At 52.0% G+C, this 25,837-nt stretch overlaps 1 protein-coding gene across 1 annotated transcript in view; it reads right to left on the bottom strand.

Annotated features, from left to right (window-relative positions):
* Window positions 1-460: 460 nt before the first annotated feature.
* Window positions 461-25,837, bottom strand: part of LRRK1 (leucine rich repeat kinase 1) — an 85,311-nt gene continuing 59,934 nt past the window's right edge. Inside the window, 17 exon segments of the mRNA XM_075575291.1 lie at window positions 461-738; window positions 2,314-2,390; window positions 2,392-2,416; window positions 4,249-5,096; window positions 6,229-6,345; window positions 9,266-9,383; window positions 11,236-11,387; window positions 12,546-12,740; window positions 14,221-14,501; window positions 15,309-15,506; window positions 16,748-16,914; window positions 17,694-17,940; window positions 19,432-19,571; window positions 20,056-20,219; window positions 21,493-21,664; window positions 23,212-23,488; window positions 25,575-25,734. Of these exon segments, the coding sequence (XP_075431406.1) occupies window positions 561-738; window positions 2,314-2,390; window positions 2,392-2,416; window positions 4,249-5,096; window positions 6,229-6,345; window positions 9,266-9,383; window positions 11,236-11,387; window positions 12,546-12,740; window positions 14,221-14,501; window positions 15,309-15,506; window positions 16,748-16,914; window positions 17,694-17,940; window positions 19,432-19,571; window positions 20,056-20,219; window positions 21,493-21,664; window positions 23,212-23,488; window positions 25,575-25,734 (3,516 nt within the window). The 3' untranslated portion in view covers window positions 461-560.

Genomic DNA, 25,837 nt, shown 5'->3' with positions numbered 1-25,837 from the left:
TGGGTGTGGGACGCCCGGGCCCGTTTGGGCCACGGCTTTACATTTCCCAGTGCAATGGTGCATCCAACCTGAAAGCGTCTGAGGCTTAGGGGGCTCTGTAAGAGAATAGAGATGCTCGGCATCATTCTAAAGTGCAGCACGCTCACTGTCAAATAGGGGAACTGCGCTGGCCTTTGTAGTGTTCTCATTTTCAATGTTTTATGGATTGAAATCAAGAGTTTGTGTTGGTTTATTTCCCAGAACTTTGCAGGCCCACCTAGCACTGCTCGGGGAGGGTGGGGGGTGTAAGATGCGAGTGAGGGTCTTGCTCCGGCCTCACCCCCCCCTTGCCCTCCCTCCCCCCCACCCCCCGTTATCAACCAGATTCATCGTCTCCCACGCGCTCCTGTCTCCATAGTCTCCAGTCTTTGTGCGTCAGGGAGAGACTTGGGGATCAGAACTTCCCTTTCCGGGCGCCGTCCCGAGTGAAACGGCGTCGCCTCTGCGGCTGTGATAAAATCCTCCCGCGTGGCACGTGCGGCCGGGAGGAGAGAGATATAGTAACCCTGTTGGGACCGGCGCTACCTCCTCTTTCTCATGCCCGTTTCCAGCCTCCGCAGTTCATCGGAGGAGCGGTAGAAAATGTCAAATTCGGAGGCCCCCCATCCTCTCCAGACGGACAAGCACCAAGCCGTGGACTCGCTGTGGAAGCCGCAGACCACGGAATCCTTGGACACGGCAGCGGCTTGGAGCCACACCCTGAGGAATGAAGATCGGGTGGTCAGACGGCTGTGTACAGGCTGCACACGCTGCTAATGGGATCAGGCCATCACTCCCTGGCCCAACGTGTACTCGTGTGATTTACACATGGCGAGCGGAGACACGGGACCCCCATCCTCCCTTCTCCCTCCCCCCCATCCCCCCCTTCTCCCCCCCACTATCCTCCCTTCTCCCCCCCCCCCCACTATCCTCCCTTCTCCCCCCCCCCCACTATCCTCCCTTCTCCCCCCCCCCACTATCCTCCCTTCTCCCCCCCCACTATCCTCCCTTCTCCCCCCCCCACTATCCTCCCTTCTCCCCCCCCCACTATCCTCCCTTCTCCCCCCCCACTATCCTCCCTTCTCCACCCCCACACTATCCTCCCTTCTCCCCCCCCACTATCCTCCCCTTCTCCCCCCCCCCCCCACTATCTTCCCTTCTCCCCCCCCACTATCTTCCTCTAGCTGCCCCCCTTTCTGTGATATTGCTATAGGCTTAACAGGATTTTGCACAGGTAAAGCCCCTTCCCCCCCTCTGTCCCTCCTCCTCCCCCTCTGTCCCTCCTCCTCCCCCTCTCTGTCCCTCCTCCTCCCCCCTCTCTGTCCCTCCTCCTCCCCCTCTCTGTCCCTCCTCCTCCCCCCCTCTCTGTCCCTCCTCCTCCCCCCCTCTCTGTCCCTCCTCCTCCCCCCCTCTGTCCCTCCTCCTCCGCCCTCCTCTTCCCCCCTTTACCTGTCTTTCCTCCTCTCCTCTCCTCCTCCCCCTCTCTGTCCCTCCTCCTCCCCCCTCTCTGTCCCTCCTCCTCCCCCCCTCTCTGTCCCTCCTCCTCCCCCCCTCTCTGTCCCTCCTCCTCCCCCCCCTCTCTATCCCTCCTCCTCCCCCCCTCTCTGTCCCTCCTCCTCCCCCCCTCTCTGTCCCTCCTCCTCCCCCCCTCTCTGTCCCTCCTCCTCCCCCCTCTACCTGTCTTTCCTCCTCCCCTCCTATCCTCCCTCCCCTCCTATCCTCCCTCCTCCTCTCTGTCCCTCCTCCCTCCCCTCTACCTTCCTTTCCTCCCCCTCCTCCTCTCCCTCCTTTCCTCCCCCCCCTCCTGTCCTTCTTCCACCTGTTCCTCCTATCCTCCCCCCCCCCTCCTCTATATTTTTAATGGTCTCCAAGAGTGGGCTAGATCAGTGTTACGCAAACTTTCCCCGCTGCGCCCCCCCCCTGCCTGCTCTCCCTCCCTGCTCGCGCCCCCCCTCCTTACCTTGTCCTCTGCGTCAAAAGACGCCGCGGGGTCACGTTGCCATGGCGACGCGTCACCCAAGGTAAGGGACGTTGCACATGCCTCACGCCGATCCCCCGGCATTTAATTTAAATGCCTTGGGGAAAAGCGCGGGACCTCTGCCAGCGCCGGGGCAGGGGGAGCAGGTGAGTGAGGGGGGGCAGGAGGGGGTGTTTGTGCTATAGGAGACTCGCTGGTTTAGATAATATTTGAACACGTTTCACCCCTTTGTTCCCGGACACGCCGGCGCTTCCGACTGATTTACAGAGCGCCGTGTGACACGGGTCTAATCTATGTATAACAGGGCCAAATCTTACCCATCATGCACCATCTCTCCGGCTTGTAACACCGCGATGACGCGCCCCCGCTGTCCATCACACGCCTTCTCCAAGCCCGATAATAATGATGTCACCGCCGCGCCTATGGAAATTCAGAACGCAGAGAAGTGACACAGGGGGCAGAACACGATGTGGCCCGCGCTCTCACCCCCGCGCTCTCACCCCCGCGCTCTCACCCCCGCGCTCTCACCCCCGCGCTCCCACCCCCGCGCTCCCACCCCCGCGCTCCCACCTCGGAGCTCTCACCCCAACGCTCTCCCCCCCCGCGCTCTCACCCCCGCGCTCTCACCCCCGCGCTCTCACCCCCGCGCTCTCACCCCCGCGCTCTCACCTCGGAGCTCTCACCCCAACGCTCTCACCCCCGCACTCTCACCCCGACGCTCTCACTCCCACACTCTCACCCCCGCGCTCCCACCCCCGCACTCTCACCTCGGAGCTCTCACCCCCGCACTCTCACCCCCGCATTCTCACCCCGACGTTCTCACTCCCACACTCTCACCCCCGCGCTCCCACCCCCGCGCTCTCACCTCGGAACTCTCACCCCCGCACTCTCACCCCGACACTCTCACTCCCACACTCTCACCCCCGCGCTCCCACCCCCGCGCTCTCACCTCGGAACTCTCACCCCCGCGCTCCCACCCCCGCGCTCTCACCTCGGAACTCTCACCCCCCCACTCTCACCCCGACGCTCTCACTCCCACACTCTCACCCCCGCGCTCTCACCTCGGAGCTCTCACCCCCGAGCTCTCAAACCAAAGCTCTCAGCCCTGCGCTCTCACCCCCGCGCTCCCACCCCCGCACTCACACCTTGACGCTCTCACCCCCGCACTCTCACCTCGACACTCTCACCCTGGAGCTCTCACCCCCGCGCTCTCACCCCCGCGCTCTCACTCCCGCGCTCTCTCCCTCGCGCTCTCACCCCCGCGCTCTCACCCCCGCGCTCTCACCCCCACGCTCTCACCCTTGCGCTCCCCTCGTTCTCACCCCCGAGCTCTCAAACCAAAGCTCTCACCCTCGCGCTCTCACGCCTGCGCTCTCACCCCGACACTCTCACCTCGGAGCTCTCACCCCCGCGCTCTCACCCCGACACTCTTACCCCCGCGTTCTCACCCTCGCACTCTCACCTCGGAGCTCTCACCCCCGCGTTCTCACCCCCGCATTCTCACCTCGGAGCTCTCACCCCCGCACTCTCACCTCGGAGCTCCCACCCCCGCGTTCTCACCCCCGCACTTTCACCCCGCACTCTCACCCCGGAGCTCTCACCCCCGCGCTCTCACCCCCGCGCTCTCACCTTCGCACTCTCACCCTCGCACTCAGAAGCTCAAACTAGCATCACATTCCGAGAGAAGAGCGCGAAACAGTCCTTATTTCTGCCCGGAGGGAAGACTCGCGCCTCGTTCTGGCGTTACGAAAAGTCGCCTACTCAGCTGGAGAATTTTTCCTTTCCAGAAAAACTAGATTTAAAATTCTACAATTCCTTAAAGCAGGGGCGGCCAACTCCAGTCCAAGGGCCACCAACAGGTCAGGTTTTCAGGATATCCCTGATTCCACACTGGTGGCTCAATCGGCCCCAGCGTCAGCACAGGTGGCTCAATCTGTTGCTGCTTCAGCACAGGTGACTCCGATTGAGCCACCTGTGCTGAAGCAGGGATATCTTGAAAACCTGGTCTGTTGGTGGCCCTTGAGGACTGGATCTGCCCACCCCTGCCTTAAACAATACAAGCAGCTTGATGGTAAAAACACGGCCTTTGAAGTGGGTGAATCTGGTTTTGACCCCAGTGATTTCGGGTCACAGGTCACTCTACCTCCCAGAATTAGATTGTAAGCTCTTCAGGATTGAGGCTCATTGAGCCTGTGAAATGCTACGTTCGCACAGCGCTACATACATGCGCATATGACAATGCGCTGGTTTACCTGGGAACCCAAAGCAGATCCTTCACCGCCAGGACGCCAACCGCCTGCACGCGCACCTTCTCCTCCTCCGAGGGCGGCGCGCGGCTCCCCCAGCTCTCGCTAGGGATTCTGGGCCGCTTCTCCTGTAGCGGGTCGGGCTCCTCGCCGTCCGTGGAGAGGCGGGCGCTGGTGTAGCTGACTGGTGTGCTCGGCAGGCTGGAGGAGGACTTGGTGGCTCCGTGATTGGTGGAGGAGGAGGAGAAGGAAGACACGGAACAGTAATCGGTGAGCGAGTCCTGGTGGCTGATGAGCTGTGTCCCCCGCTCCTGGCTGTAGATGATGCTCATGTTAGCCGGGCAGCGGCTGTTACAATGTGTCACCTGCCTAGTGACCGGCGCCAGCTCGGCCCAAGGCTGCACGGTAAACATGTCCCTGAGTGGGCTGCCGTCCCCACAGAAGTACCGAGCACACAGCTGGTAGGACGCGGAGTGATACATGACTAGGGAGTTGGTTTTATCGTCCAAACACCAAACAGACTCCTCCCCGTTGCAGTCCACGCCGGTTGCCATGGAAACGATGGCGGACGGCGCGCTGTAGGGCTCCAGCCTCTTTGACACCTCCAGCGCCGTGCAGTCCACCACCAGGACGCCCGGCCCATTGCTGTACCACACCTCGGAGCCGCCGTTTGAGATCTCCATAGCCAGCACCGGGTACGGGTTCTGCCGCGGGTCTTCGTCCACGATCTTGAAGCCGGAGCGGTTCGCGGTGCGCGAGCAGATGTACGAGTAGTCCCCACCGGGGGTGCCGCCGATTACCGGGAACACGGCGATCAGGCTGTCCGACAGGCCGGCAAACACGAGGCACGAGCTCTGTGTGAGAGAGATGGTACAGAAACAGTTACAGTCTAAACAATGGTCTCTAAAAAGGTCTATTGGTTCTGCACTTCCCGACCCCCCCCCGGTGCTTATCTGTACATGGTGCGTAATGGAGCAAGCAAAAGCTCCAGAAAACTCATCTATAAAACAAATAGAAAGCTAAAAGTGACACGCCCCGTGTACTCATTTGCATAGCACTACCCAGAATCCTTGTCTGCAATTTAAACACCGGGAACCATATTTGCCAAGCAGTGCTATGCTGTACGACACCACCTGGTGCCAGGAGACCTCTCACAGCCCATTTATTTCAATGGCCCATACGGCGTCTTCCCAGCATTGCACCACTTAGTAAATAAGTCCCTGTAAGAGGTAAATAAGGCAGAAGTGCAGCAAACACCGTGTGAGGTCTATCTGCGCTGTATTAGGAGAAGGAGCGGCTCGGTGAGTAAAGACACTGACTGGCACTGAGTGTGAAGCCGGGGAACCTGGGAGAAGGAGCGGCTCAGTGAGTACAGACACTGACTGGCACGGAGTGTGAAGCCGGGGAACCTGGGAGAAGGAGCGGCTCAGTGAGTAAAGACACTGACTGGCACTGAGTGTGAAGCAGGGGAACCTGGGAGAAGGAGCGGCTCAGTGAGTAAAGACACTGACTGGCACTGAGTGTGAAGCAGGGGATTCTGGGAGAAGGAGCGGCTCAGTGAGTAAAGACACTGACTGGCACGGAGTGTGAAGCAGGGGAACCTGGGAGAAGGAGCGGCTCAGTGAGTAAAGACACTGACTGGCACGGAGTGTGAAGCCGGGGAACCTGGGAGAAGGAGCGGCTCAGTGAGTAAAGACACTGACTGGCACGGAGTGTGAAGCAGGGGAACCTGGCTCAATTCCCGGTGTCGGTTCCTTGTGACCTTGGGCAAGTCACTTTATCTCCCTGTGCCTCAGGCACCAAAAACATTGACTGTAAGCTCTGCGGGGCAGGGACCTGTGTCTGCAAAATGTCTCTGTAAAGCGCTACGTAAAACTAGCAGCGCTATACAAGTACTAACAATTATTATTCTGTAAGGTGGGGGCTTTTGTAAAGAGAACCTTGTATATAACGCAGAATCAGAGGCATTGTAACACAAGTCCTCACCTCCTTCATCATCGGCACGGCGAGGAAGCAGCTCACAATAGCTGGAGTGTCGACAACCTTTTGTGGCGCGCTTAGCGGACACATTCCCTGCAGGGTGTAGATGGATATCTTCTGATCCTACGAATACGACATACTTCCTTGATTAAACATTAATTAATACCGCTCTCTAAAAGTCGCTTCGTAATTAGACTGTATATTTGCATTTTGGGGGATTAATTTATTTTAATACATACAGAGTTGCTTCCCTATCCGCGCCCCTCCGTCCCAGCGACGGCAGTTAGTATGGATGCAATAATGTAAGGGCTGGCCAACTCAAGGGCCACCAGCAGGTCAGGTTTTCAGGTCATCCCTGCTTCAGCACAGGTGTTGCAGTCAAGGACTGAACCCCTGATTGAGCCACCTGCGCTGCAGCAGTGATAGCCTGAAAACCTGACCTGTTGCTGGCCCTTGAGGACTGGAGTTGCCCACCCCTGACAGAATGAGTCAGTGAGTCCCAAGGAGACGCAGCTTATCCACGCGTGGACGTGTGCGTGGACACAGACAAACGGGCGATACATTTCTCAGGGGGTCACACCATGTCCAGGACTGTGCTTTGTGTTACTATGTTACTATACACATAATTACACCTCTCTTACCTCTCTGTTACTATGTTACTATACACATAATTACACCTCTCTTACCTCTCTGTTACTATGTTACTATACACATAATTACACCTCTCTTACCTCTCTGTTACTATGTTACTATACACATAATTACATCTCTCTTACCTCTGTGTTACTATGTTACTATACACATAATTACACCTCTCTTACCTCTCTGTTACTATGTTACTATACACATAATTACATCTCTCTTACCTCTGTGTTACTATGTTACTATACACATAATTACATCTCTCTTACCTCTGTGTTACTATGTTACTATACACATAATTACATCTCTTCTTACCTCTGTGTTACTATGTTACTATACACATAATTACACCTCTCCTTACCTCTGTGTTACTATGTTACTATACACATAATTACATCTCTTACCTGTGTGTTACTATGTTACTATACACATAATTACACCTCTCCTTACCTCTGTGTTACTATGTTACTATACACATAATTACATCTCTTACCTGTGTGTTACTATGTTACTATACACATAATTACACCTCTCCTTACCTCTGTGTTACTATACACATAATTACATCTCTTACCTCTGTGTTACTATACACATAATTACATTTCTTACCTCTCTGTTACTATGTTACTATACACATAATTACATCTCTTATCTCTGTGTTACTATGTTACTATACACATAATTACCTCTCTCTTACCTCTGTGTTACTATACACATAATTACATCTCTCTTACCTCTCTGTTACTATGTTACTATACACATAATTACACCTCTCTTACCTCTCTGTTACTATGTTACTATACACATAATTACATCTCTTACCTCTGTGTTACTATGTTACTATACACATAATTACATCTCTCTTACCTCTGTGTTACTATGTTACTATACACATAATTACATCTCTCTTACCTCTGTGTTACTATGTTAATATACACATAATTATATCTCTTACCTCTGTGTTACTATGTTACTATACACATAATTACATCTCTCTTACCCCTGTGTTACTATACACATAATTACACCTCTTCTTACCTCTGTGTTACTATGTTACTATACACATAATTACACCTCTCCTTACCTCTGTGTTACTATGTTACTATACACATAATTACATCTCTTACCTGTGTGTTACTATTTTACTATACACATAATTACACCTCTTCTTACCTCTGTGTTACTATGTTACTATACACATAATTACACCTCTCCTTACCTCTGTGTTACTATGTTACTATACACATAATTACATCTCTTACCTGTGTGTTACTATGTTACTATACACATAATTACACCTCTCCTTACCTCTGTGTTACTATGTTACTATACACATAATTACATCTCTTACCTCTCTGTTACTATGTTACTATACACATAATTACATCTCTTATCTCTGTGTTACTATGTTACTATACACATAATTACCTCTCTCTTACCTCTGTGTTACTATGTTACTATACACATAATTACATCTCTCTTACCCCTGTGTTACTATACACATAATTACACCTCTTCTTACCTCTGTGTTACTATGTTACTATACACATAATTACACCTCTCCTTACCTCTGTGTTACTATGTTACTATACACATAATTACATCTCTTACCTGTGTGTTACTATGTTACTATACACATAATTACACCTCTCCTTACCTCTGTGTTACTATGTTACTATACACATAATTACATCTCTTACCTCTGTGTTACTATGTTACTATACACATAATTACATCTCTTACCTCTCTGTTACTATGTTACTATACACATAATTACATCTCTTATCTCTGTGTTACTATGTTACTATACACATAATTACCTCTCTCTTACCTCTGTGTTACTATGTTACTATACACATAATTACATCTCTCTTACCCCTGTGTTACTATACACATAATTACACCTCTTCTTACCTCTGTGTTACTATGTTACTATACACATAATTACACCTCTCCTTACCTCTGTGTTACTATGTTACTATACACATAATTACATCTCTTACCTGTGTGTTACTATGTTACTATACACATAATTACACCTCTCCTTACCTCTGTGTTACTATGTTACTATACACATAATTACATCTCTTACCTGTGTGTTACTATGTTACTATACACATAATTACACCTCTCCTTACCTCTGTGTTACTATGTTACTATACACATAATTACATCTCTTACCTGTGTGTTACTATGTTACTATACACATAATTACACCTCTCCTTACCTCTGTGTTACTATGTTACTATACACATAATTACATCTCTTACCTCTGTGTTACTATGTTACTATACACATAATTACATCTCTTACCTCTCTGTTACTATGTTACTATACACATAATTACATCTCTTATCTCTGTGTTACTATGTTACTATACACATAATTACCTCTCTCTTACCTCTGTGGCTATCCAGAGTTTGTTTTGTACTTTCAGCTGGCAGCAAACCTTCATCCCGGGGCAGCTCAGGGACTGGACCTCCACCTGTCCCTTCTCTATATTCACCACTGTGTAGTTCCTGCAGATACGGAGACGCGGGAAGAGATTGGCGTCACCATGCAGGGCAGAGCTGCAGCTCGGCACAGGCGGGGAACATGCTTCCGGGAGTTTAAGGTGCAATTCCTGGTAGACTACCGAAAACCCAACATATTGTATAACAAATAAACCAATGTAACCCTTTGGGTGCATTTGTTTAATTATTAATGCACAGAACCCTTTAATTTGGGGCGGGGTTTTTTGCCCATCACGTGTTGTCTTTACCTTAACCTGCCCTGCAAGTTAGAGTTCTGCCCTGGATTAGGGCAGAGAGAGATGGGCAGGCATATTGGGGTCACCCGTCAATAAACAGTATTAGTTATTAAAGCGCAATTGGGAGGCAGTTATTGGGGCTAATGCTGCTGATTGGAAAACCGAAGGAAATAGACAGAAACCCCCCCAATAAAAACAGACAGAAAGGGAAATAATAATATTGGGCATCATGCACATAAGTCTGTGACCCAAATAGGGGCGAGACTGACACCAGGACCGACGCAGGCGTGCAGACAGGCCGACACGCAGACCAACACAGGCGTGCAGACAGGCTGACACTCGGACCGATGCAGGCGTGCAGACAGGCCGACACACAGACCAACACAGGCGTGCAGACAGGCCGACACTCGGACCGACGCAAGCATGCAGACAGGCCGACACGCAGACCGACGCAGGCGTGCAGACAGGCCGACACGCAGACCGACGCAGGCGTGCACAGACCGACACGCGGACCGACGCAGGCGTGCAGACAGGCCGACATGCGGACCGACGCAGGCGTGCAGACAGGCCGACACGCGAACCAACGCAAGTGTGCAGACAGACCGACACGCAGACCGACGCAGGCGTGCACAGAACAATGCAGGCGTGCAGACAGACCGACACGCAGACCGATGCAGGCGTGCAGACAGACCGACACGCGGACAGACGCAGGTGTGCAGACAGACCGACAAGCGGACAGACGCAGGTGTGCAGACAGACCGACACGCGGACAGACGCAGGTGTGCAGACAGGTCGACACGCGGACAGACGCAGGTGTGCAGACAGGTCGACACGCGGACAGACGCAGGTGTGCAGACAGACCGACACGCGGACAGACGCAGGTGTGTAGACAGACCGACACGCGGACAGACGCAGGCATGCACAGAACAATGCAGGCGTGCAGACAGACCGACACGCAGACCGATGCAGGCGTGCAGACAGACCGACACGCGGACAGACGCAGGTGTGCAGACAGACCGACAAGCGGACAGACGCAGGTGTGCAGACAGGTCGACACGCGGACAGACGCAGGTGTGCAGACAGACCGACACGCGGACAGACGCAGGTGTGCAGACAGGCCGACACGCGGACAGACGCAGGTGTGTAGACAGACCGACACGCGGACAGACGCATGCGTGCACAGACCGACACGCGGACAGACGCAGGCGTGCACAGACCGACACGCGGACAGACGCAGGTGTGCAGACAGGCCGACAAGCGGACAGACGCAGGTGTGCAGACATGCCGACACGCGGACAGATGCAGGTGTGCAGACAGACCGACACGCGGACAGACGCAGGTGTGCAGACAGGCCGACACGCGGACAGACGCAAGTGTGCAGACAGACCGACACGCGGACAGACGCAGGTGTGCAGACAGACCGACACGCGGACAGACACAGGTGTGCAGACAGACCGACGCGTGGACAGACGCAGGCGTGCAGACAGACCGACACGCAGACAGACGCAGGTGTGCAGACAGACCGACGCGCGGACAGACGCAGGTGTGCAGACAGACCGACGCGTGGACAGACACAGGTGTGCAGACAGGCCGAGTCCTGCTTATCCTTGGCAGGGTGATACCTGGTCAGTCCTGCTCCCTCCCAGAACACGACGTTGCTCTCCGGCTCCCTGGAAGCGCAGAACGTCTGCTGCGTCCCGCACGGAAGCTTGTATTTGAAAACCGGAAAGCTGGGGTCATTCATACGCCGGACCACCGAGGCAGCCAGAGGACGCTGCAAGGAAGAAAAGGGGGCACAGGGTGCATGTGAGACACAGGCAAAGCTTGAGCATACTGGGGTGAACACAGTGCTGTACATCGCTGCTCATGCACAGGTGTGGATGAGGTTCTGCCCGGAGGTCACATCGAAGCATAATCTCTTTATCTTTAGCGCTATTATTACAGGCATGGCTGTATTCTGGGGAGTACAGGGGAGGTCCTGGGGGTATTGCTGCCCATTCAGCACTGAAGGGGTAAATAAGAGGCTTACAGTGCAGAGACGGGGGACACGTGGGGGACACGCGGGGCTAGTTGCCATACGGAAGTGACAGAATGAGTGACCTGTGGATGACCGTGACCGATGAATGAGAGATAGCTGTGTATATAACAGCAGACATTGGGTCACAATTACTAAAGGCAGCGCATGTATATAATACAGTATCCAACGGCAACCTGTGGTGGCAGAGCGGCTCGCAGCACATTGCGCACTGAATTAGTAACATGCAAGGCACTGCTGCGCCCCCCCCCCACTGTAGGGGCCCCCCCACTGCAGATCTCCCCCCCACTGCAGGTCTCCCCCCCCCCACTGCAGGGGCTCCCCCACTGCAGCCACCCCACTGCTGGTCTCCCCCCCACTGCTGGTCTCCCCCCCACTGCAGGTCTCCCCCCCACTGCAGGTCTCCCTCCCCCACTGCAGGGGCTCCCCCACTGCAGCCACCCCACTGCTGGTCTCCCCCCCACTGCAGGTCTCCCCCCCCACTGCAGCCCCCCCCACTGCAGATTCCCCCCACTGCAGGTCTCCCCCACTGCAGATTCCCCGCACTGCAGGTCTCCCCCCCCCTCACTGCAGGTCTCCCCCCTCACTGCAGGTGACCCCCCACTGCAGCCCCCCCCCACTGCAGGTCTCCCCCCCACTGCAGGTCTCCCCCCAATGCAGTCCCCCCCCACTGCAGGTTTCTCTCACTGCAGGTTCCCCCTACTGCAGCCCCCCCCCTGCAGGTCTCCCCCCACTGTAGCCCCTCCTCACCCCCTCACTGCAGGTTCCCCCCAATGCAGCCCCCCCCACTGCAGCCCACCCTCACCCCCCCACTGCAGGTTCCCCCCACTGGCAGACAAGGGTAACAGTCCCAAGCTTCACCAGGCCTCCGGACTCTCCCCCGCGTGGCGTCCGTACCTTCTCAGGCTTGGTGTCCCAACACTCCATCATCAGCGCCTGGAGCCGGTGGTACTGGACCTCCTCCGGACGCCCCAGCACCGGGCGGATTCCTTTGGACAGCTTCTTGGAGATCTGTACCTGGTGCTGACCCAGAGCTGGGCGCTGACCCGATAACAGCTCATACAGCACCATGCCATAGGAAAACATGTCCACCTAAGGACAGGCAGAACAGTTCTGTTACAGACAGGAAAAGCCGGGCCGTGCACCTGTAATAACGACCAGCAGGGTGACTGCCACGTTAAGGACACGCGCTTACATTTACCAAGCGGGGTTGGAACAGGCGGCGTTCTGTGGCGCCGTTGTTATCACCACTTAGTTAACATGGCCCACAGCCGGTCGTCCTTGCTCTGGTTGTTGGTTTTGCCTCTTTGCAGAAAAGGTTCGTGACCTTTGGGCCACGCTTCTTCCACATGCCATGCTGCTGCCACGCCACGCTGCTTCCACACACCATGCTGCTGCTACACGCCACGCTGCTTCCACATGCCATGCTGCTGCCACGCCATGCTGCTTCCACGCCACGCTGCTTCCACACACCACGCTGCTGCTACACGCCACGCTGCTTCCACATGCCATGCTGCTGCCACACCACGCTGCTTCCACACACCACGCTGCTGCTACACGCCACGCTGCTTCAACACACCACGCTGCTGCCACACGCCACGCTGCTTCCACATGCCACGCTGCCACACGCCACTTTGCTGCCACACGCCTCGCTGCTTCCACGCACCACGCTGCTTCCACACGCCACACTCCCACATGCCATGCTGTTGCCACGCTGCGGCCACACGCCACGCTGCTGCCACATGCCACGCTGCTGCCACACACCACGCTGCTGCCACACGCCACGCTGCTTCCACACACCGCGCTGCTGCCACGCCATGCTGCTGCCACATGCCACGCGCCACACTGCTGCCACAAGCCACGCTGCTGCCACACGCCACGCTCTTGCCACATCCTACGATCTCCTCCCATAGTCTGTGGTGGTAATTCTTTAAGGTGCACTAGGGACAGGCACTAATGCACCTTACCGAATTACCCCCTCTGTATCAGCGCAGAGCAGGGCGACACGCTGCTCCTTCGATCTGTGCACAGATGCATGAAACGGAACCATTATTTGTGCAGGTCCAAACAGCTGTCTGTGAGTAGGGTTACTTTCTCTGCACTTCTGTAACCCAGGCTGTGCTGAAAAGCTGTGTAATGTGGCAGGCGTACGCTTACAGGGGTCCGTGTTAAAGTGGACAAGAAATAAAAGGTGACACTGCGAGTGCTCATCTGCATGTCATTACCCAGAATCCCTGGCTACAGTGGAAGCACTGTTTGCTAAGAGATAATGGGGAAGGCCAGGGCTGCAGACTTATCGGTGACGCGAATGTGCTCACACGCGGTATTTTTACCTGTACAGATTGTGACATCCCAAAGAATGACATCACAAGTCTGCGCAGGAAAGTCGGCACCTCTCTCTCCCTGATGAAGGTGGATTTGGCAACGAAACGTCGGACGCTGTTACGCTTCTCCCCAAGTTATTATTATTTTGTGGGGTGCTCTCTTCCTACTTCACCCCATACTCCCCTCGATACATACACCCCAATGATTTCTTCGCAGCCGTGGGACACCGCGCGCAGGACACGCTCACCTTCTCGTCATAGACGATCCGTGGTCGGATTTCGGGTGCCTGGTAGCCTGGGGTACCCTCTACCCCCAGCGCCCCCTCGTGGAACGACAGCCGCGAAATGCCGTAGTCGGAGAGCTTGATGTTCACCGATTCCCGGACGTCCAGCGACCAAACCAGGATGTTATCGGACTTCAGGTCGCAGAAGATGATGTTCTTCTTGTGCAGGTAAGCCAGGCCGGACACGATCTGATAGGCCACGCGTTGGGTCAGCATGTGACCAAGGGGCATGAACGACGGGGGCACTGCCAAGCAAAGGAGCCGGGAGTTAGCATGTAAAGAAAGGGTGACACGGGAGAGCCGATGGGAACGGTGTGTCACGTGCCACGTGCCACGCAATGGTGGAGAATCCCAAGTATGTAAAGTACACAACACGGTGTGTCAATGTATCAAGATAACACAATACATGTCAGTGTATCACTTTGCTTCTATACCAGGGCTAGGTAACATCTATCTCATTGTATCGTATAGCGCATACACAGAGCGAACCCTGCTCCTATATACCGGAGCCGAACATCACACACAAATATTAATACACACTTATAGGGGACCACGCTATATGGTTTTGAAGAAAAAGGTGGCACTGTGTGCTCATTTGCATGTCATTTCCCAGAATCCCTTGCTGCAGTGGAAGTGCTGTGTGCTGGGTGATAATGGTGAAAGGCGGGGTTGCAGACCTGCCTAAGACAAATGAACATAAAGTAATATTGCCATTATATATATATATAATGCACAGGAGAGAGAAAGAGTGGGCTGTGGGGCAGTCAGTGTTTGGGGGCCGAAGGGTAAGCCCCCGAGGGCCACTTGTTGTTGTTGTTGTTCGGAGAGGGCAATAAGATGATCTATGACCTTCTGTGGCAAGGTCAATAGTATTTTGTCTGTGTCAAAACCTTTTACGCTTTGCATGAAATGCGGGCTGATGAGTTTCTCGCATCTGATGCAGCTGCAAGCGTTTGAGCAGACAGGACTGGCACACAAGCAATAGGAGAAGTGTTTGAGCAGACAGAACTGGCACACAAGCAATAGGAGAGGAGAAGAGAAGCAGAAGTCACCTCGGTTGTTCTCTGCCAGCACAGTATTGAGACTGCCCAGCGGAGCCAGCTCCAGGGCGAAGCAGAGCGGGTGCACGCTGATGCCGATCAGTGAGACGATGCACGGGTGCTGTAGGGAGTGGAGCATACTGGCCTCCTGCCGGAACTCGGAGAAATTCCTCATGGCGTCCATGGCTTGTAAGTGCTTGAACATCGTGTCTGTGGGAAGAGAGAGAGCGGAAGGGTGAGCAGAGGGCGTCTTCCGACAGGTTACAGATCCAGCTGAATGTATTGTGTCTGTCTGGAGCAGAGGGGCGCAAACTTTTTTGTCTGCTTCCCCCGGCCTGCTCTCCCCCCCTTTACCCAGCGTCATTTGACTTCGCGTTGCCATGGAGATGCGCCGCAAGAAGCCGCCGGAGACACGGTAAGGGACTTACAGAGGCCTCGCGTGGTCCCCCGGCATTTAATTTACATGTTGTGGGGAAGAGCGCTGGGCCTCGCCTCTGTGAGTGCCGCGCCCCCCCCCCCCCCCAGAAAATATTGCGCCCCCCCTGGCTTAGAGTATTGTGACGTGATGACATTCCTGAACTTGGGTAATAATATCAATATGAGACCCGAGAGACCCCCCAAGTCACAGCGCCACGAACGGCCCCTCGATGTTTAACAATAAAATGCTTTGACATTAAAAAGGATCGCTGCAGTAATGTGTTATACGGGGGGGGGGGGGGGGGGGGGGGGGGGGAAAGTGCCGGAAACCCCCGAGAAAAAAACGGTATTTATTGCCAACATACAAAAAGAATTATTTCGCTACAAATAGGGGAATGCAGCTTTAAAAGCACTAGTCCCGCTCGCTGGCAGGACTCCGAATAATCGTTACGTGGCGTTTCTTGAAAAAGTGACAATACCCTGTTCCTGCGACTCCCTTCAGAGATATCCCGCGCGCTATATAATCAGAGGAAAGGATCAACACAAATACCACGGGGCATTTGGGCAGCTTACACTTCTGTCCCCTAGTGCAGGGGCGGGCGAACTCCAGTACTCAAGAGCCACCAACAGGTCAGGTTTTCAGGATATCCCTGCTTCAGCACAGGTGGCTCAATCGAAGACTGAGCCACTGATTGAGCCACCTGTGCTGAAGCAGGGACTGATTGAGCCACCTGTGCTGAAGCTGGGACTGATTGAGCCACCTGTGCTGAAGCAGGGATATCCTGAAAACCCGACCGGGTGGCCCTTGAGGACTGGAGTCGGCCGCCCCCCTGCTCTAGTCGTCGGCGTCTTTGCGCAGAAATAGGATTTGTAAGGAGACTTGGGAAACAGAAACATTACATGCGGGGTAATACGGGGTAATACAGGGTAATACAGGGTCAGGTTTCTGCCTGGAGGTTTTCCAGGGGATTGACCTCTAATTGTGGCGTGCCGCGCGTGCGCGTCCGCGGGGCGCAGTGACCTGGGATATATACCTATGGAGGCATCGGCGGAGCTCCTGCACTTCTTAATCAGAAACCTCTTCACGGCCACTGGGACCGCCTTGTATACGGCGCGGTATATAACGGTGCCGCTCCCACCTTGACCCAGGATGTTGGCGGTGACCTCGGAGTATGCCAGGTCCCCAATTTCTAGAAACAGCCTGCGACGGATAAAAGGGGGGGTGGGGGGGGCGGGATCTTAAAATGGTCAGAGGAAGAGGATGGTTACTGCTGCAGGAAGATGTGTTTGGAAGATACAGCCGCAATGGTGATATTAGGAAGTAACGAGGCTCTCGGCTGTATGAGATTACCAGGAGGTAATATGGCCGATACGTGGGATTTCCAGAAAGCACATTATTGCATTAACCCTTTCTGTGCCAGGACATATATTATTCACAAACGCTCTGTCGCTGGAACCAAAGCTCTTCTGGTTCCCTTTCTCTTATATCTCCCACCCCTCCCTATCTCCCCTCTGCCCCCACCATTTCCTCTCTGTCCCCCCTATCTCCCCTCTGTCCCCCCTATCTCCTCTCTGCCCCCCTATCTACCCTCTGTCCCCACCATTTCCCCTCTGTCCCCCCTATCTCCTCTCTGCCCCCCCTATCTCCCCTCTGCCCTCACCATTTCCTCTCTGTCCCCCCTATCTCCTCTCTGCCCCCCTATCTCCCCTCTGCCCCCACCATCTCCTCTCTGCCCCCCCATCTCCTCCCTGTCCCCCCATCTCCCCTCTGCCCCCATCCATCTCCTCAATCACCTCCTGTGTGTCCCCCCTTCCCCCATATCTCCCCTCCGTGCCTCCTGCTTGTAGGATCTGTATACGGTGTGCAGTGAGTGACCTTGCTGGCCATCACCTCACTCCCCCTCTCCCTCCCCGCCCCCCATATCTCCCCTCCGTGCCTCCTGCTTGTAGGATCTGTATACGGTGTGTGCAGTGAGTGACCTTGCTGGGAAGTCCGTCATGAAGATCTCTGGGACCAGCTCCTGCAGTGGCACCGGCCCGTCGGGGTGATTGGGACACCCCAAATAATCCTTCTCCACGGCAGCCAGGACACAATCCTCCATGTTAAAGTAATGAGGGTCTTTATGGCTCTGCTCCCCCCCCTCACCATGCGTCCCCACTGCGCAGGCGTGGCACGGGACATACTGCTCCATCAGCAACGTGCCGTCACTCTCCGTGGCCGTCAGCGCTGCGTGAGGAAGGTCAGCATTAGGAGAGGTCACAGGAGGGGTCAGCATTCGGAGAGGGCACAGGAGGGGTCAGCATTAGGAGAGGTCACATGAGGGGTCAGCATTAGGAGAGTTCACAGGACAGGTCAGCATTAGGAGAGGTCACAGGAGGGGTCAGCATAAGGAGAGGTCACAGGAGGGGTCATCAGCCATTTGGAGAGGTCACCGGAGCGGTCGGCATTAGGATAGGTCACAGGACAGGTCAGAATTAGGAGAGGTCACAGGAGGGGTCAGCATTAGGCTAGGTCACAGGAGGGGTCAGCATTAGGATAGGTCAAATGAGTGGTCAGCATTAGGATGGGTCACAGGAGGGGTCAGCATTAGGATAGGTCACAATAGGGGTCAGCATTAGGATAGATCACAGCAGGGGTCAGCATTAAGATAGGTCACAGGACAGGTCAGCATTAGGATAGGTCACAGGAGGGGTCAGCATAAGGGTAGGTCAAAGGAGGGGTCGGCATTAGGATAGGTCAAAGGAGGGGTCAGCATTAGGATAGGTCACAGTAGGGGTCAGCATTAGGATAGGTCACAGGAGGGGTCCGCATTAGGATAGGTCAAAGGAGTGGTCAGCATTAGGATGGGTCACAGGAGGGGTCAGCATTAGGATAGGTCACAAGAGGGGTCGCATTAGGATAGGTCACAGCAGGGGTCAGCATTAGGATAGGTCACAGGACAGGTGAGCATTAGGAGAGGTCACAGAAGGGGTCGGCATTAGGATAGGTCAAAGGACAGGTCAGCATTAGAAGAGGTCACAGGAGGGTCAGCATTAGGTTAGGTCACAGGAGGGGTCAGTTAACAGGTATTCCCAGCTGAGAGCAAACACAGCGACTCATGCCCAAGAATAAGCACGAATTGTAGCCACAAATAAGGATAGTCCCATGCAGGGATACAGTGCAGTATTACTGATACATAGTATTATTACTGATACATTGTGTTATTACATTATTAATGATACAGTGCAGTATTACTGATACATAGTATTATTACTGATACATTGTGTTATTACATTATTACTGATACAGTGCAGTATTACTGATACATATTATTATTACTGATACATTGTGTTATTATGTATACATTGCATTATTACTGATACATTGCATTATTACTGATACATTGTATTATTATGGATACATTGTGAATAACACTTTATTAATATAAAGAAATGGGTCTAGCACTAAAAACACAAATATGGCAAAATGTCACAAATTGGGAAATCATACAGAGAGGATATGCTATAACCGGCTCTTTAACATTAAAGTTGATAATAATATGAAATATGGAGGGGGGAAAATGTTGATTTGAACCAGTTATAGGGTCCACTAAATTGCCCATCTTCGTGGTCTCTTGGCTTCCTTGCCGGGGGTGATCCCGCATCCTGCGCCCTGTGTGATGTCCGCTTTGTGGCAGGCGGGAGATAAAACGCAGTTGCGCAGCAGCGGGCGCGTTACCTGGAAACCACTGGTCTATCAGCGAGTTCACGTGGTCCGTGATAAACGCCATGGCGGAGAAATCTCTCACTTCCGACTGGCAAATGATCTTTATCCCCCCGCTTTTCTTCTTCTTCCAGTTAACGTCCGAAGACTCGACGCTGAAACGGAAAAAACCAACGCGTCGGTAAAACCTTCATGTTCCGTTTCTCCCCTTCCGGAAAAAAAAAAAAAAAAAAAAAAAAAACGATTTATAAAGCAACAATCTCGCACACAAAAAAGGAAAATGGACGTTTTTACACAATTGGAACCAGGGGGGGGGGGGGCCGCCTCGCTATTTTCAGTGCCGGGGATCCGAGATTAATACCGTTTCCGCTGCGCCTCCACCAATATGGCCGCAACCAGTGACGGCGTAGCTTCCTATTGGTCTGCAGATTTGGTGGCCGCGTTGGTTGCCCAGCAGAGAGCCCCAGCTACGGGGGTATGGGGTGGGGGGGCGACCCTGGTCATTATCAGGGGAACCATTAGATATGTAAAAAATAAATCCCTTTGCAGGATTCCCAGGCGGGATTTTCCGGAGGAACACCCGGGACCTGCGGTAGTTCCCCCGGAGATCCTCAGGTAGTGCCAGTAGCTTGTTCTCACCTCAGGTAGCCCCCCTCGAAGGTGACCAGCAGACCCTCCTGCCAGTAGATGGTCTGGTTCCTCTTCACCCTGAAGGTGCTGCAGCGATTCCGCTGGCTCCCGGTGAAGCTGTACACTGTGCCTTTCCTGGCCCGCGGCTTCGCACTCTTCTTGTTTTCAAACAGCTGGTCCAAGGACAAGAGAGGACAGTTTCTAATCAACAGCTGTCCACATGCCTCCTACGACACCACTGGGGATGGGAGCTTAGGTGATGGCTTAGCTTAGCCCATGCCGTTTGTTGTATGAACCTCTAGCGCAAGCGCAGCCAACTCCAGTGCTCAAGGGCCACCAACAGGTCAGGTTTTCAGGATACCACTGCTTCAGCACAGGTGGCTCAATCAGTGGCTCAGTCGAAGACTGAGCCACTGATTGAGCCATCTGTGCTGAAGCTGGGACTGATTGAGCCACCTGTGCTGAATCTGGGACTGATTGAGCCACCTGTGCTGAAGCAGGGATATCCTGAAAACCTGACCTGTTGGTGGCCCTTGAGGACTAGAGTTGGCCGCTCCTGTTCTAGACTACAGGGATGAAACATTTATTAAACATCATAATAAAGCAAAATCAATGACGGCCCAGCGTATCCAGATACAGGAAGGAGGTCGATCTATAACCCTGCGTAGGGTCGCAAGGCCACTTGCTAAGTTGTATCCAATGATTACGGTGTCTCACGGCCAATAGAAGGACCCGCCTTGGTTTGTCATATGATGTCATAGCAGGTGGTTTAACACTTTCAGTTCCTATAGTACTTCCTTTTTCTAACATCTTAGCCTCTCGCTGCAATCCAGGAGCCAGTCACAGACCACTTAAAGCTGCAGTTCAGTCAATATCCTGCATGTGTGTTTTTTTTAATAAATCAGTTCTGTAGTAAGAAAAAATACTTTTAGCATTTTCTGTTTTTAAAAAAACAACTTTGAAAGACCAATTTTCTTGTATTCTATTTTAACAGCCATTTGCTAAGGCACTGCCCCTCCATGTCCTGTCACAAGCCCTGGCACACCCCTTTGTCAGCCCTGCCCTCCCTCTAGCACATGTCAGTGCAGGAGTGCTCATGAATATTCATGAGCTTCCACTGAGAGACAGAAGCAGAATATAAACAGATCCCTTCACTAATTATGTCACCCAATTTCGCCTATCAATACATGGAGAACGAATTGACCTGCAGCTATACAGTTCTTTAGGTAATTAGAGATTGCCCACATGAAACTATTGAAGTAAAAAAATAAATTTAAAAAAAAAAGAAAAAAAAGACTGAACTGCAGCTTTAATAATTCTATTATTATTATTATGTTCTTTAATTATAGCGCTGACCGTGCATGAATCATTGTACACAGCACTTGTAGGCACGATGAAAGCCTGTCCCGAACATGCCCGGACTAGCTCCGGGGTCCGAGTACTGACCTGCAGATCCATTTCCGAAAGGCTAATTAACATCCGTGCTATGAACCTCTGCCAGAATCCAACAGGAACAAAGCTCATCTTAAACACCCTCTGCACGGTGTTCCCCGTCAGCTGCCGCATGCCGTGGATATCCAGGCCTGGCTTGGCTGGCAGAAGGTGCGGTAACAGGTAGCTGCAAGGGGCAGAGAATATAATGCAGAGCGCGGAACGCAGAGCTCGGAACGCAGAGCTCGGAACGCAGCGTGTGAAACGCACAGGTCTACAGCACTGACAGTATACGCAGCACATAGGAATGTTACAGACATAGTCCCTGCCCCGCAGAGCTTACAATCTATGCTTTTGGTGCCTGAGGCACAGGGAGATAAAGTGATTTGCCCAAGGTCACAAGGAGCCGATGCCAGGATTGGAACCCGGCCTTCCTGCTTCTAACTCAATGTAATTGTTTTCAGAGTCGGTGCCTTTACTCACTGAGCTGCTCCTCTTTCATGCTTCAGCAACTAAAGGAGTCGTCACTTTCTTTAAATCATTTAATGAAGAATATATTCACTTTTTTTCTGTCTGCCGTCTCATCTCTCCGGCATAATTAGATGTTAATTAAATCTAGGGGCAGCAAGCAGACTTCCTGTGGGTAGAGGCAAATCCTTACTGCTGGAATAAGCTGGAACATACTTGGGTATTTGAGTAACAAACCCAGAAATTTCAAAAGCTAGAAAAATGCATGTTACATGTGGATTTTAGAATTATCTATTGCAAATGAGCAAGCACATCACAGAGATGAAAAACCTGCTAAACGTGTATAGTCATACTCTGCAGTGGTTTACATTGCAGAACATTCATTTTCAGAATATAAAATCTTCAATCTTGTTTTACTACAAAAAAAACCCCACAATACATCTATTTCTGTGAGCGAAGAAATATCTGTAAAGCGTCTGCTTTCTAACAGAGAAAATAGGAAACGTCTTTAACCCGAGATCTGAGCTGAATTATAGGATACCTCCTGCGTCTGTGACCAAAACCCCAACAAAGCAGCATTATACATTCTGGCACGGTGCCTACATCTGGGAACTGTTCCATTACATATGTGCCTATCCATACACCCCCCCCCCCGCCCGAGCATGGGGAGAGAAAAAGCTGGGGTTACCTCTTTCTAAGAATTATTTAGCATACTTGTACAACTCTCCCAATGAGTGCTAAGTGGAAGGGGCATTTATTTAAGATACACAGGGGTTGAAGCTCTCTGCTGTACAGTCCTGCGACACACACACAGTTTGAACCCAGATCCTGGTATATAATAAAGTGTATTGGATTTTGTCATTGGTGTATATGGTTTCACCTAATCTCCTTCACTCCCAGGGATCCCATATATGTGAGACATCCTCTCCCTGCACTGAGGTAGGTTCCATTACTGACCTGTATACGGCCGAAAGAGTAACTGGGAGGTAAGAACAGCTGCCTTGGAGGAGGGCAAACTGTGTTTGAATCCCAAGGTCGGCTCCTTGTGACCTTGGGCAAGTCGCTTTATCGCCCGGCTTCTACACTACCAAAAACGTCCTCTTTGTGGCACTGACCTTTAAACAGATGAGATACCGGCAGCCCCTTTAGAGGTATGTATCTCTGGGAGCAGGGGGTCCCCGGAGCAGAAATTAACTCCTTTAATAAAACGACTATTATTATTACTATTTATGAAAAGGGGGGTGGGGAGGGCTCTTGCTTTCCCACCTGTTATTGGCGACTGGAAGAGCGATCTCAAACTTGGCCAAGAACTGGAAGTACTGCTCCTCCGTCTGTTTGGTGAAGCCGGTGCCCACCAGCAGCAGCCGGAGGTCCTCGGCCTTAATGACCCCGTTCCTGGCCACAGACTTGGAGCTCTTAATGTTGATGATCCTCTCCAGGCACTCGGAAAGCCACACGGGATCCAAGAAGTAGAGATTCCGCAGCCCGTGGCTGGTGTCCGGGAAGTGCAGCAAGGCGCCGGTTTCTATCAGGAACCCGATCACTGTGCGGGACATGGGGGGGGGGGGGGGGGGGGGGTTACAATGTTACAAAGTACAGGTAAGGGATACAATGTCTGTGAACAGAAACAGACAATGATTACTAGAGCGTAAAGGGGTTCAAGATATTCCACTTAACAGTGGGGTCATAGAATAGCCCCCCTGAAGAGCTTACAATCTAGACCAGTGTTTTTCAACAGGAGTTCATAGGTACTCTTGGGTTCCCCAGGTCTCCCTAATGGGTTCCCTACAATTTTCAGGTAATTTGAAAACTGTACCAAATACAGAAGAATTTATAATGCATCTGATCTCGGACGCGCTATTAGAGTGGGTTGGGGTTCCATACAATGCATCTGATATCAGATGCGTTATTAGAGTGGGTTGGGATGCCTTACAATGCATCTGATATCAGATGCGCTATTAGAGAGGGTTGGGGTTACTTACAATGCACCTGATCTCAGACACGCTATTAAAGAGGGTTGGGGTTCCTTACAATGCATCTGATCTCGGACGCGCTATTAGAGAGGGTTGGGGTTCCTTACAATGAATCTGATCTCAGACGCGCTATTAGAGTGGGTTGGGGTTCCTTACATTGCATCTGATATCAGATGCGCTATTAGAGAGGGTTGGGGTTTCTTACAATGCATCTGATATCAGACACGCTATTAGAGAGGGTTGGGTTTCCTTACAATGCATCTGATATCAGACGCGTTATTAGAGAGGGTTGGGGATCCTTACAATGCATCTGATCTCAGACGCGCTATTAGAGAGGGTTGGGGTTTCTTACAATGCATCTGATATCAGACGCGCTATTAGAGAGGGTTGGGGTTTCTTACAATGCATCTGATATCAGACGCACTATTATAGAGGGTTGTGGTTCCTTACAATACATCTGATCTCAGACGCGCTATTAGAGAGGGTTGGGGTTTCGCAGAATTTCACAATAGACAGTGACCTTGGTGACGTACATGGGACAGTAGGAATACATACATGGAAGATCAGAGCTATAGCCCATCTGTTACAATACAAATCGTGATCGTTCTGAAACTCGCATACAGCATTCGGTTTGCTACATTGTGACTAATGCAATACTCAGGAATACGCTGATTAATCACAGAATCACTCCACCCAAATAAAATGTTACAAAGCAACGATAAAATGCGTGTAATGTAAAGCAGAGGTCGGAGTTTGTGATATTATTATGGGGAAATATTCTACCGATCACAACTCGTTTCAAACCTAGTTCCATTTACTTTTTAAATAACAAATGACATTTATTTTACAAGCCTATATATATATATATATATATATATATATATATATATATATATATATATATATATATATGTGTGTATATATGTGTGTATATATATATATATATATATATGTGTATATATGTGTGTGTGTGTGTGTGTGTGTGTGTGTGTGTGTGTATATATATATATATGTATATATATCTCTCTGTTTTCCCAGTATACATTTTTTTTTAAAGAAAGTGAGCACCACAGAGCTTTGCCCTAATATTTTACAGGGTTACAATTGTGTCACTTTAGGTACAGCACCGGCTCATTAAAGGGACAAGCGGGCCTTTTAACCTAGGAACAAAGCATCGTGTCTCTGGAGCTGGACCCCATTCATTTCAGCCCTGGGGACCCCCTGTTTCCCAAGATACTTATGTCCGTAGGGGGTGCCAGTAGCCGCTCTGCTCGGCTACCAGGGTTCACATTATGGCGGCATTTCAAAGCCCCCACGCCCAGCCGGCCAATAAGAAGCCGTGATGTCATCCGCTGCGCCTTCCTATTGGCCCATGTGACAAGGAGCTTTAAAAGGCAGAGACGTGCACCCCCTTCGTAGACAAGTATCTCTGGAAATAGGAAGTCCCCGGGTCTGAAATTAACGGGGTCCATCTCTGGAGACCCCCTACTTCTATCCTAGGTATAACAAAAAATAGTTCCTTTAAAGCTGCAGTCCCAGCAATATCCTACACGCGTGGTTTTTAATAAATCAGTTCTGAACAGCGAGAAAATACTTTCAGCATTTAAAAAACAAACTAAAAAAAACCCCAAATAATTCTGCCGCCCCGTCTTGTACCTGACTGCATGTCCTCATAATCTCGGATATCATTCCCCGGGCTCTGGTCAATGATCTGCTCGATCTGCTCCACGGTCAGATATTGGACTTGGTCCTCTCGGGCCCGTCTCTGCTGCTCCCCCAGCACGGCCTCCTGCAGGTTCAGGTAGCTCCTGGGGATCTGTACAAGCAGACGATGCGGCACGTGGTTATACCGGCGGTGTGCGCCCGGAACGTCACCGCAGTGCGATAGGAGATACCGGTCCTAACGCGGTGATATTCCC

This window comes from Ascaphus truei, chromosome 18 (assembly GCF_040206685.1).
Source record: "Ascaphus truei isolate aAscTru1 chromosome 18, aAscTru1.hap1, whole genome shotgun sequence".
NCBI lineage: Eukaryota > Metazoa > Chordata > Amphibia > Anura > Ascaphidae > Ascaphus > Ascaphus truei.
The sequence above is the reverse complement of the archived record's forward strand: the minus strand, read 5'-3'. Positions and strand labels throughout refer to the sequence as shown.